Genomic DNA, 14287 nt, shown 5'->3' with positions numbered 1-14287 from the left:
AAAAGCATAATTATTGTTCTCAAGCATTTACTGGGATTATCTTTTTTCGATAATAAATTGTTAAAGTTGAACGTTTTACTCTTACAGTTATGTTTTACAGATAAACAAAACCACATTCATTACAAAGACTACATATGTGTTGCATTTTACAAGGAGCGAGCCTTAGTGCTAATACAAGAGTGCTGGTAAGCGTTGTATTCACAAGCACATAACATTGTCACCATAGACAGCTTATTTTAATTGTAACATTTCAGTTTGCGGCGTATTGCCGGCATATATATTGTCATCAAGCTGTGTTAGTCTTAGGTTTTATTTACATATTCCATTTGTTTGATCTACATATTTCATTTGTTTGATCTACGGAGAAATACAACAACAATTTCCAGAGATTATTTTTCTCATGCTGCAGTTTTTTTCAAATTTCAAACTGAAAGTGCATTTGTGACAAAAATGCAGGAGGCGTTTTAACAGAACTGCCCGGAAAATGTATTCTAAATACTCAATACCAATCAATTCGTAAATTGTTCGTTCCGACGTCGACTCTAGATATATCCAATGTTTGAAACCATAAACTACGATACCAATTTCAAAAAATTATTTTTCATTTGCATATGCAAATGTGACAAAGCAATAAGTGTATGTAAACGATGAACATTCATAAGCCCATAGACTAACATTAAGTCCCAGAAATACAGTTATTTTATTTGAAAATATGTATCTACAAAATATAAAATAACATCCAAATGGAGCCCAGAACAATGCTCAGTTTGTGAGGGGATCTAGACTTGCCAAATCGTTCTAGGCTTGAGTTGGCCTTATTTCTCAATTTATTCTCAAGGGTTTGGGACTTATAAGCCCACTATACAATGAGCTATACATACTCCCTGATAACAGAGGACCGGTATGCTAAAAATATAGAAAGAGTCCATCATTTTTAACTTTACATGAATAGCTGTGCGTGACATCGAGGGCTGAATAGAATAACACCTTCTATACTCACTCAATAATAACCCCGAATATCAGGCCAAGGATGATCAGTAGGCTGAAACACGAAAAGGCGATGTGTATCGTGTTACTGTTTGAGGACGTGATACAAATAATAACAACGTGGTGAATAGGAGAATATATCTGACTGTGGACCGTAACGCCACTTTGAACAGCATGTAAGTTATAACATGGCTTGTCAGCTTCATTTAGGAGAAAGTAAAGCAGGTCTGTGGTTAAGCTCAAGAGTACAGTGTAGACAAACATAATCATGGCGAATCTGGCAACCAAACCCACGACCAATAGATCCTGGTACGCCTGAGGGAGATAACTCTGCTCAAGCGGATGCCATGTTTAAGATTGACTTGTAATCACCTGACCGATTTTATCAAGCATAAATCCAAGATATTCATGCTTACCAAGACTCCGGAATCTTTGATGATAGGAAATGAGCATGGTGGAATGCTGCAAGAAGAGTTTTATTGTTATCAGAGATCACATGGACGCCGTGAAGATCCGGGGTAGAATAGGTCTTCAGCAACCCATGCTTGCAGTTAAAGGCGACTGTGCTTGTCGTAAGAGGCAACTAACGGGATCGGGTGGTCAGGCTCGCTGACTTAGGTTGATGCATCATGCCATCGAGAGTTGTTTTACGCCGCACTCATCAATATTCCAGCGTTATGACAGGCGGCCCGTAAATTATCGAGTCAGGATCAGACAAACGTGTGATTGGATGCACGGGCAACCATCCACGCAATTGCGTTATAATGATACGCACTCAACAAAGTCAGAGAGCCATAGGCAGCTTGGGGTCTATTCTAACCCGAAATCACCACGGTAACATACCAAATAAGTTGTCATATGCCATAGGATATAGCACATTTTAAACACATCTATACCGAAAATACCATTAAGTTCTAATATACTATAGATTGACGGAGTAAGTGAGGTTTTACGTCGCTTTTAGCAATATCCAAGCCATATCACAGCGGGAGACACAGGAAATGGGCTTAACACATTGTACCCATGTGGGGAATGGAACCCGGGTCTTCTGCGTGGCGAACGAACGCTTTACCCACTAGGCTACCCCGCCGTCCCTACTAGAAGAATAATTTTACCGAATACATGTAACACACTAGAAAAGGTACTTATATACCACAGAATAATGCGAACTGTAATACATGTATTATACCAGTAAACGTATTAATATACCATAGAATAAAGCAAATTGTTGTTAAATCGATTACATGAAATATACCACTATAGATAATAATCAGACTCACCAACTTTGCTTAGGGCCGCTAGTATCACCACGATGGTATAAATCAGGGGCTCTCTCACATTCGCAAACAGGACACCGGCGATTTCAATGCCATGGTGTTCACCGTGGCCGGTGTCCTTGTCATGGTTATTGTCTGTCGTGTTGTGAAGCCCACGTGTGCCGGACGGCTCCGATGTGTTCACATTGGAAGATGATACGGCAAATACCATGCAGGAAAATATGCACAAGGACACAGTTGATGCACACGCCATGTTTAAATCCGTGCCGAACAGTTTCAAACCACCTTCCTTTCCAGGTTGGCTTGACGGACCGGCAGTGTTCAGGAGTTAGTCTTGAAAAAAATATAGATCCGTGTTTATTATGATATATATAACAAAGTGGTCGCAGTGGTGGATTCGGTAAATATACCCACATATACATGTCATGAGTATACGGGGCTCGATTTAGCTGTCTCTCTCTATATATAAATAGAATGCACAAGTTCAACCTTTTATTGGAAAATGCAACCTGATATTATTGTCCACATGCACCAAGTGCATGTCAACAAATCTAGACTTTATTTGCCACATCACGTAACCCTATAATTTGTCATGCCTTCTTGACATGACGTCATCAAACTGTGGGTACTTCAAGATTATGTACTGTACATTGAGCTTGATCTGTGACTGAAGCTGACCACCGTAACACGTTATAAATTATGATGATACAATTATCCAAGTAATGATAATCATAATGCATTATATATGTAAAACTATCAATAGTCAGGTATTTACAGAATAACAATATAATAGATTGTACTAAAGTTTGCCAAAGACCTATACTGCCATATAATGTATCAAAAATAAACAATAAAAAGGGAAGCAAGGTATTTTATGAAGCCCTATTAAACCCTAAGTTTATAAAACATAAGTGCTACAGTAAATGGGAGGATTTTCTTGAAAAACAGTATACAGATACAGAGAGGACAAACTTTCACCTTATGGCAAAAAGAGGGACAAAGTTCTGAATTAAGATGGTTTCAGTTTAAAGTTATACACAATACTATGAGTACTAACTGTTATTTATTTAAAACTGGATATGTTGAATCGCCAGTTTGTTCATTATGTAATGAACCATCTGAAACAATTACTCATGTATTTTGTAATTGTCACTATGCTGTTGATGTATGGACGATACTTTCAGGTTGGCTTGGATACTACACAGAAGGCAGAGTTATTTTAGTAATGAACACATACTGTTTAGATTTGAAGAGAAGAATAACAATTCACTCAATGCAGTAATTATGGTAACAAAATCTATGCTGTACACATTTAATAGAAAAAAAGTCAAACCAATCTTTTCACTATTTCAAAAAGAAATGCTTCGATATTATGAAATTACAAAATGTATTGCATATTCAAATTGTAATTATGCAAGTTTCCATGCCTTCTGGTCTTCTCTACATGTGTTATTTAGAAACTCTGTATAACTATGATATCTGATCTGTCCATGCTACAAACATGCCAATAATGTCACAATAAATCCATGCACACTCTATGTTTGATATGGAAATGTAAAATATGATGGAATAAAAAAAAAAATAATAATAATAATAATGCATTATATGATGGTTGCCATTGATAACATTGCCACATAAGTATTGCAACAGTAATAACGTATCAAATAGTATGACACAGTCAACAGAGATCAGAGATTTTTTTATATTTAGATACATTCATGGAACCAGGGTGCAGCCTGGTGCAACTAGCTTTTCATGTCAACATGCACGTGGTGCAAGTTAAATAAAGTTCCTTAAATCGAGCCCTGTATATATAGAATACTAAACCGTCTCTCCTAAGTGTACAGCTTTATGTTTATAAAACGGGTGATCTCTTCACGGGCAAGTAATAAATTAGGATTGTATGATAGTGTGTACTATCTTTCCGACATTTGCACATGTGCAGTGTAATGACTCTCGATGCTGATTGGTAATTTGAAGCCATAATACGTCACAGTGTTTCATTGTTGACAAACATACGATACATAGAGGATATTTACTGTGTTTTCTCAAATACCACTTTTATCTCATCTCGTGAAGTGGGGAGAGTCTAATATTTTCACGAGTGACGCAGTCACTCGTGAAAATATTAGACTCTCCCCAATTCACGAGATGAGATAAAAGTGGTATTTGAGAAAACACATTGAATTTTCTATTTATTATATGCATGTTTGATTTTTTTATTACTTGCAATTTATATATTTTTTCGAAAACAGTGTCTGATAAATTACTAAGTTCTCCTTGTCGCCCCTTTACCACCGCCGTATAACGGGGGTTTGCGAAAAGAATATAGTTCGTGAATAAAACTAGCCCTGTAAATATATGTTATGCGAAATATATTATTTCATATCGAGTATTTTTGTTTGTCATAATTAAACATTCCTGTTTAAAATGGATAACTCTTTAATGTTTTGATTCGGGAGAAAGTAGTTCCGGCACCTTGTTTATATCAGTCACTAGTGACTGATATAACTTTTTTATATCAGTCACTAGTGACTGATTACTTGATCTATCGTCACTGATAAATTCCAGTATTTCATTCATATGTATATGATAAAACGTCATCCATTGTTCGTGATGTCACAATTTGATTACATGACGTCATCTAAACACTAGACTGCCTTCAATGACGTAAATCGGTAGGGCTGACATTCCGTACGTTTTTCTATATGTTCTATCTGAAAATGTTAATGAGTAATATACAGAATATCCTACTGGACACTTGCAGTGACGGATTATCTGTCCCTAGTGGTGAGGTGGGGGTTTAACGTCGCGTCCAAAATTATTGCACTTATATAGCGATGTGCATGCACGTGCGCTGTTAGATTGATATTCTCAGTGCCCAGGCAGGGGCTGACTGTGACTGTTCGCTGGGAGAAGTTGTCACACAGATAGTATTCAAAATCAGCCTGGAACTGGCCTTTACCAGTCTATGTAAAGACGGACCAGTCTGTGTAAAGAGGAACCAGTCTATGTAAAGGGGAACCAGTCTTCGTAAAGAGGAACCAGTCTATGTAAAGAAGAACGAGTCTATGTAAATAGGAACCAGTGTGTGAAAAGGGGAACCAGTCTATGTAAAGGGGGACCAGTCTGTGTAAAGAGGAACCAGTGTATGTAAAGAGAAACCAGTCTATGTTAAGAGGAACCGGTGTGTGTAAAGAGGAACCGGTGTGTGTCAAGAGGAACCAGTCTATGTAAAGAGGAACCAAATTGTGTAAAGGGAACCAGTCTATGAAAATGGAACCAGTCTATGTAAAGAGGAACCAGTCTATGTAAAGAGGAACCAGTCTATGTAAAGGGGAATCAGCCTATGTAAAGGGAACCAGTCTATGTAAAGAGGAACCAGTCTATGTAAAGAGGAACCAGTCTATGTAAAGGGGACCAGTTTATGTAAAGAGGAACCAGTCTATGTAAAGGGGAATCAACCTATGAAAAGGGGGCCAGTCTATGTAAAGGGGAACCAGTCTATGTAAAGGGGAATCAGCCTATGTAAAGAGGAACCAGTCTATGTAAAGGGGACCAGTCTATGTAAAGGGGAATCAGCCTATGTAAAGGGAACCAGTCTATGAAAATGGAACCAGTCTATGTAAAGGGGAACCAGTCTATGTACAGGGAACCAGTCTATGTAAAGGGGAACCAGTCTATGTTATAGGGAACCAGTCTATGTAAAGGGGAACCAGTCTTTGTACGGGGAACCAGTCTATGTAAAGGGGAACCAGTCTATGTAAAGTGGAACCAGTCTATGTAAAGGGGAACCAGTCTTTGTAAAGGGAACCAGTCTGCGTAAAGAGGAACCAGTCTATGTAAAGGGGAACCAGTCTATGTAAAGGGAACCAGTCTATGTAAAGGGCACCAGTCTTTGAAAAGGGGAACCAGTCTATGTTAAGGGGAACCAGTCTATGTAAAGTGGAACCAGTCTATGTTATAGGGAACCAGTCTATGTAAAGGGGAACCAGTCTTTGTACGGGGAACCAGTCTATGTAAAGGGGAACCAGTCTATGTAAAGTGGAACCAGTCTATGTAAAGGGGAACCAGTCTTTGTAAAGGGAACCAGTCTGCGTAAAGAGGAACCAGTCTATGTAAAGGGGAACCAGTCTATGTAAAGGGAACCAGTCTATGTAAAGGGCACCAGTCTTTGAAAAGGGGAACCAGTCTATGTTAAGGGGAACCAGTCTATGTAAAGTGGAACCAGTCTATGTAAAGGGAACCAGTCTTTGTAAAGGGAACCAGTCTATGTAAAGGGGAACCAGTCTTTGTCCTAGAGCCGCAATACGCACCGGATACATTCGCCATGCAGTATAACAGATCATCGCAAAGTAAGCTTCGGGAACAACGGTATGGCGTAATCAATCAGTGGGGCTCAGTCTTAAAATTGTCATATTGTATAGGCGTACAATCTCTTATTTCTCAACGAGTGTAGACCATATCATATGTTAAGGATCTTGTGCAAACACGCATACATGTCATAGACTGAATACATGCCCTAAATAACTCTCTCTATATATATATTGGTTTGTTGTAAACATGTGAAGGTAGCTCTCTCTGTAACAATGAGTATTCATTTCATAGATTCCTCTGCATCCCACATTTATTTGATGTGTGAATGGGAGAGGATTGACATTGTGACATACATACTCTGTAAACTGACATCCTGGGTGGTATGGCCTGTGCATTGTGTGCGTCAACAGGCACAGGACTGAAGAATAGGCGTACAGGAAATTACAGCAGATCAATAAGCATTCTAAGCGTTAACATATCAGGTTTATATGAAACAGTAAACACGATGATAACGATACTAAATAATCCTAACGGATTATGAGTATTGCTTTGTGAAAATTACATTTAGATGGTGTATACGTAATATATATATATATATATATATATATATATATATATATATATATATATATTCCATTTGGCTTATTGTTTACAGCATACATTTTGTCTTATTTAATACAATACTGTATCATATTCATTTAGCGTTAGTAATCTGCTAGAATTTTATATTTACTAATTTTAGCGAGTAACCAAGGTTCGCATTTGTTTATTTAGTTTCTTTATAGAGGGTTTTTTGTATCCAAGAAAAATTCAAAAATAATAAATTAGATCTGCACTCAAGGTGCATCTATTTGTGGTAAATTATTAAAATGAAAAAATGATATTTTGAAATCAATGGAGCATTCTAAACAATATGTAGCGACAAATAATATTATCAACAGTAAAAATAAATAAATTCATATCCATTTGTGACATTTTATACTTACCAGGACAATACGCAATCCTCACACCCAAGCGACGCTGATCCTGGTTAGACAAAGAGATCACATACATTGGAATAGAAGGAGGGTCTGTGGCTTGGACGGTGAGTCAGCCACAAAAAAAGGGTAGAAGGGGTATAATACCTTTCCTGGACCTACCAAAGTAGATTAGGTTAAAGCTCTATGCCAGCTTATCTGAATGATGTGATTTTCCTTGTTAAATCAGCTGGATTTAATATCACCCGTTGAGTAGAAAAGGGCGAATGCATTTAGCAAATAACCTGGATTTCCTGATTGACCAGTTTATAAACGCTTGAACAAGTTACGACATGCGACCGTTCTTACTTGGACGTTTGTAGATGAAGGAGTAAAGATTGACGTAACCTTTTTCCACATCTGTTCTATTGCGTCGTCTCCGTTAAAGGGACTCTTCCAGCTCAGGACCGCATGGCAACTGTGTGATAAAACAAAAGTACGTATACGTGTTGAGTTTAATTTAAACCAATAAAACGACAGACTATGAGTGAAGTGGGGTTTAACGTCATAATGACAAGTATTGCACTTATTTTGCGACGGGTATGCACGCGTGTGTTTGTGTGCGTGCGAGCGTGCGAGCGTGCGTGCGTGTTTAACGCAGGATAACATTCAGACATACCAATTTCTCCAGTAACCACGAAATAGTATGCGTGAGACGCGTAGTGTGCTTCCCACTCGGCCAATAACATGTGTAAAAGGTAACACTCTCATTTATGAAAAAGAACTGAAGAAGGTGTTAAAAGGTGTACACACATATGAGTAATCCCACCCCGACTTTACAGGATATTCATAAGAGTGAATCACGTGATGGAGATATTTCGAGGATCTGGTGATTCCAGGTCCGCATTCTACTTCCGGAACCAACATATTCCAGTTATTTCTAGACGTCAACTATGGTGTGGTTCATGTATAATGTCCCTTCATTTTGCATACTGCCCTATAGTTGTGTCAGATTTACTCGTTTGAAATGCACGTTGACAATGGCTACTGAATACCTGGTTCAGCTGCAAGAACAATATCGCGACGTCATAATGTTTTCATTTGGGTTTAACGCCGCTTCCAACAATTGATACGATCAACCAAGTCGCAGAGTCAGACCAACTGATCGAATTTTTTCATTCCTCACTACACGCAATACAGTGCTGGTGACATATTTCAAGTCGGGTCAACGCGAGGCCATGCAGTTATATCTGGCTAACTAATTAAGGCTGTACATCGCACCCATTGATCCTGGACGATCTCTTTGTACGTCACCATTCAGTGGGGCATGTACTCCGAACTAAACAGCCAATTCATGCCGTAAAGCCGACTATGCTTGTCGCAAGGGGCGAATAACGGGATCAGGTGGTCAGGCTCGCTGACTTGGCTGATGCATGTCATCGTATCTCAATTGCGTAGATCAATGCTTATGATGTCAATCACTGGATTGTCTGGTCCAGACTCGATTATTTACAGACCGTCGCCATAGAGCTGGAATATTGCTGAGTGTGTTGCGTTAAACAACAAACAAACATAACCTGAACTATTCTGTTTCATAATACTCTCAGTCTATTTTGTAGAAGAGCCTGTCCCATAACTTGATGCTAGTTGTAACCATCTGGGCCTGAGATTGATTTTTTTTTAATATAGCAGCCTACTGAACTTGATGCATCTGTATTGTAGTTCTCATACTGATTTAGAAATCACTTGTTATTGTGAAATTAATCTGTCTAAATAACAGTGTCTATTCATGCACTGTCTGTTAATATAAACGGAATTTCAAACTTTACATCGAAAGTGCTTTACTTTTCAACAACACATTATACACCCCACAAACGTTTTCACTTTGTTAGCAAAGATGAACATAAAATTGGAGTATAGCGTTTTGCCCGCTCCCATTACCGATATTTAGAAAATGTTAAATGATTCTCTGGTTCACTCCCAAAACTTCTACATGCCAAAACTTCTACATGCCAAAACATCTACAGAGAGTTGTCATGGCTGATTGAGTTTACCTATTGTTATAATCGTATATCCCTCCTGTAATTAAGAAGACTCATCAGCTTCTTTACGATGTTGTTTTAGAAAGGCAAGGAAGGGTACTTTGGGAAGATTAAATAGTTACAGATGTACCTGATGAAAAAGATAAAGAAGATTATAATAAAGTCCTGTCAACTGGGTTGACGATGATGCTCGGTTTCTAATACCTCTGTGGAATCACCACCAGACAGCCGGCCCTCGCACCAACAACAATCTTGAGGGATTTCACCATCGCCTTAACAGAACCTTACCCCACCGCCACCCGAATATCTACCGATTTGTAGAAGTGATTAAGAAGATTGAGTGTGCAGACAGGACACAAATCGCAAAGTAAGACTTTGGTGCCGCCCCACCCAGAAGGAAGCGAGTTTACAGAGAGACTGAAAATCGCCTGAGACGTCTTAAGGACATGTTGACTCAAGGACAGAAAACCCCTATCGAGTTCCTTGATGCTGTTGGTCATCTTCTCAAACTTGGTAAAGAGACTTGAAATATAGTAAGTGAGGCCATTTGTGACATTGAATTAGTGTGTGTACTATTTATTTGTACCAGTGCTATATGAGTAAATTGTCTTCAAATTGTTTTGTTTTGTTGTATGTTGTACACTTAATTAATTGGACTGTTCCAATCAATGACCAACAGGTAATAGCCAGGAGATTAGTGGTGCAGTGGACCATAAACTTTGTTGTTTTAAGCTGTAGAAGTTTTGGCATGTAGAAGTTTTGGAAGGACACCGATTCTCTTGTGGATAGCTGGGTAGGCACCGTGACGTAAGGCAATAATCAGAGCGTCAAGGTGAAGGTCAGACAGTGTCCTCGCGTTGCCTGGACCTGACCTAGATACAGGCGAATCTGACACCCGCCATAGATTACACAGGTCGGGTCGGAGGTAAGAATTAGGAAAACAAAGGTCACAAAAAGACATTTATGTAACACTCTAATCCAGAGGTTGAGGGGTTTGAGGAACGTTTATAATTGTAAGGAAAATGGATGCGTTCAGGTAAAGTCATGAAAGCGTAAATAACTGAAGATACTGACTAAAGCATTATACTGCGTCTCTTGAATAGTAGGTGAGGTGAGGTGAACGTCGCGTCCAAGATTATTTTGCACTTATATAGCGACGTGCATGTACGTGTGTGTGTGTTTGTGTAGCTGCTTGTCCGGACTGATGCCGATTTAAAGTACTAGCACACTGAGATACCATGCCGTATTTTATCATGAATACCCCACTCAGACTCAGTATACTGACTCCGAGCCGACCAGTCCTTGTTTAACCCCTTAATGCAGAGCGCCAGACAGGGTAACAACAAGTACCATCTTTTAACGTCTTTTGGTACAGCCTTATGTCATGTCACACATTAAACACCAACGCATTAATACAGCCTTGTGACGTCACACATCAGACACCAACGCAGTAATACAGCCTTATGTCATGTCACACATGAAACACCAACGAATTTATACAGCCTTGTGTCGTCACACACCGGACACCAATGTATTAATACAGCCTTATGTCATGTCACACATTAAACACCAACGCATTAATACAGCCTTGTGACGTCACACATCAGACACCAACGCATTAATACAGCCTTGTGACGTCACACATCAGACACCAACGCATTAATACAGCCTTATGTCATGTCACACATGAAACACCAACGCAGTAATACAGCCTTTTTTCATGTCACACATTTTAAATACCAACGCATTAATACAGCCTTGTGACGTCACACATCAGACAACAACGCATTAATACAGCCTTATGTCATGTCACACATTAAATACCAACGCATTAATACAGCCTTGTGACGTCACACACCAGACACCCACGTATTAATACAGCCTTATGTCATGTCACACATTAAACACCAACGCATTAATACAGCCTTATGTCATGTCACACATTAAACACCAACGCATTAATACAGCCTTGTGACGTCACACATCAGACACCAACGCATTAATACAGCCTTATGTCATGTCACACATTTAACACCAACGCATTAATACAGCCTTGTGACGTCACACATTAAATACCAACGCATTTATACAGCCTTGTGACGTCACACACCAGACACTAACGTATTAATACAGCCTTATGTCATGTCACACCTTAAACACCAACGCATTAATACAGCCTTGTGACGTCACACATCAGATACCAACGTATTAATACAGCCTTATGTCATGTCACACATTCAACACCAACGCATTAATACAGCCTTGTGACGTCACACATCAGACACCAACGCAGTAATACAGCCTTATGTCATGTCACACATTAAACACCAACGCATAAATACAGCCTTGTGACGTCACACATTAAATACCAACGCATTTATACAGCCTTGTGACGTCACACACCAGACACTAACGTATTAATACAGCCTTATGTCATGTCACACCTTAAACACCAACGCATTAATACAGCCTTGTGACGTCACACATCAGATACCAACGTATTAATACAGCCTTATGTCATGTCACACATTCAACACCAACGCATTAATACAGCCTTGTGACGTCACACATCAGACACCAACGCAGTAATACAGCCTTTTGTCATGTCACACATTTTAAATACCAACGCATTAATACAGCCTTGTGACGTCACACATCAGACAACAACGCATTAATACAGCCTTATGTCATGTCACACATTAAATACCAACGCATTAATACAGCCTTGTGACGTCACACACCAGACACCAACGTATTAATACAGCCTTATGTCATGTCACACATTAAACACCAACGCATTAATACAGCCTGATGTCATGTCACACATTAAACACCAACGCATTAAAACAGCCTTGTGACGTCACACATCAGACACCAACGCATTAATACAGCCTTATGTCATGTCACACATTAAACACCAACGCATTAAAACAGCCTTGTGACGTCACACACCAGACACCAACGTATTAATACAGCCTTATGTCATGTCACACATTAAACACCAACGCATTAATACAGCCTTATGTCATGTCACACATTAAACACCAACGCATTAATACAGCCTTATGTCATGTCGCAGAAAACGCACTACACATTCGAGCGGTGGGGTAGTCTTGTGGTAAAGACGTTGCTCGTCACGCTGAAGACCCGAGTTCGATTCCCCACATGGGTACAATGTGTAAAGCCTATTTCTGGTGTCCCCCGCCGTGATATTTCTGGTATATTGCTAAAATCAGCGTAAAACCATTCTCTCTTGCTCACGTACCTCGCATGAGAAATATTCCAGTTCCAGTCTCTGGTGTTGACATTTCACAACGGTTGTGGGACAATCTAGCATTCATTTTGTACCTCGATTTGCAAAAAGCATAAGTGACAAAAATAATTTTGGATGCAAATCCATATTTTGACTTCTATCATATGTTACCTTGTTCGTTCAGGTAAACATTTGACGTGTGACGTATTTGTGATGGGTGCCACCGGTGGGGCAGGATACGCTCACCTTTTCGCGAACACCTGCTATCATCACTAATTGATGGTGATTCATAAACACATGCTTATGACACAGTCGGATGCGTACAAAGAACCCTGCTTTCACCAGACAGGTCTTATGATTAGGGGGGTGCTGTCGGGTAGCCTAGTGGTTAAAGCGTCCGCTCGTCACGCCGAAGACCCGGGTTCGATTCCCGACATGGGTACAATGTGTGAAGCCCATTTCGGGTGTCCCCCGCAGTGATATTCCTGGAATATTGCTAAAAGCGGCGTAAAATCATACTCACTCATTATGATTAGAGAAGTGGTTTTGTCAAAATGTGGACACCATGTCCATGTATAGAATACAGAATACATACTGTGTAAGCCTACTGGTGCCAGGTGATGGTTTATACCACTCCTGTCGCAGTGTAACGGTAGACTCCCTGCGTGTAAATGGCTGCCTGGCTTTTCCCGGGGTTTTTTTTCAGTGCGAAGTCCAATAACGGTAATTTATGATAGGGTAACAGGTGCTTCAGGTATGTTTTCCACGATAGACATAAGTAATACAAGTCTGTTTCCGGGTCACATATGGTCAGATTACAGCACGTATACTGGTCTGTGTGTGTGTGTATCTAAGTGGAAGATGGCCTCACAAGTTGACCCTTTACACAATGGTTTTCTTAAAACATTGTGGAAATTGGCGTGACTCTCTGACGTTTTAGGCAATGGTTTTCTTAAAACATTGTGGAAATTGGCGTGACTCTCTGACGTTTTAGGCAATGGCTTTCTTGAATCAGTAACTTGCGTTTAACATTAGGCGGGTACATACTACAGGGGGTGATCGCATGGGGAACCATTCATGACGCCGAGTTACGATGTCGCGCAATCAACCTGGTAAAACCTTCCACCCCTGTTGTTATTATGGACTGCACCGACTTTGCAGATCCGTGTCAGGTCGCGACTGTTTATACATTTTGGTTGAAATGGCCATGGACACGATTTGATACTATCCATATTAACTGCACAAAACAAATGTTATTAGTGTAGGTTGTAATTCAAATGAATAAATTGAAAGTAAAGTCTTTATCTCTGAGAGAATGAGTTTAACCCCACTTTGAACAGATTCCAGTTGTATCACGGCGTGGCAGTCGTCTAAGGTGCAGAGTTGTGTCCCTTGGGCCGGTTCGACCTGATGACGTTTCTAGGTTTGTCAGCACCAAATCCGTACTCGGGATCC

At 39.7% G+C, this 14287-nt stretch overlaps 1 protein-coding gene across 5 annotated transcripts in view; it reads right to left on the bottom strand.

Annotated features, from left to right (window-relative positions):
• The window catches only part of LOC124130808 (sodium/hydrogen exchanger 1-like), a 64041-nt gene that overhangs the window by 34973 nt on the left and 14781 nt on the right, over nt 1-14287 (bottom strand). For 3 of the 5 annotated variants that reach the window (XM_048390995.1, XM_048390994.1, XM_048390998.1), the window contains exons 2-6: nt 7907-8015; nt 7568-7607; nt 2268-2597; nt 1404-1449; nt 1001-1042 (exon numbers count right to left, since the gene is read on the bottom strand). In XM_048390995.1, the coding sequence (XP_048246952.1) occupies nt 1001-1042; nt 1404-1449; nt 2268-2517 (338 nt within the window). In that variant the 5' untranslated portion in view covers nt 2518-2597; nt 7568-7607; nt 7907-8015. The remainder of the gene's footprint in view (nt 1-1000; nt 1043-1403; nt 1450-2267; nt 2598-7567; nt 7608-7906; nt 8016-14287) is intronic. The other 2 variants (XM_048390997.1, XM_048390996.1) reach the window with 1 other exon arrangement.

This window comes from Haliotis rufescens, unplaced genomic scaffold (assembly GCF_023055435.1).
Source record: "Haliotis rufescens isolate VD_foot unplaced genomic scaffold, xgHalRufe1.0.p SCAF_9, whole genome shotgun sequence".
Taxonomy (NCBI): domain Eukaryota; kingdom Metazoa; phylum Mollusca; class Gastropoda; order Lepetellida; family Haliotidae; genus Haliotis; species Haliotis rufescens.
This window is presented reverse-complemented; position numbering and strand designations above follow the sequence as displayed.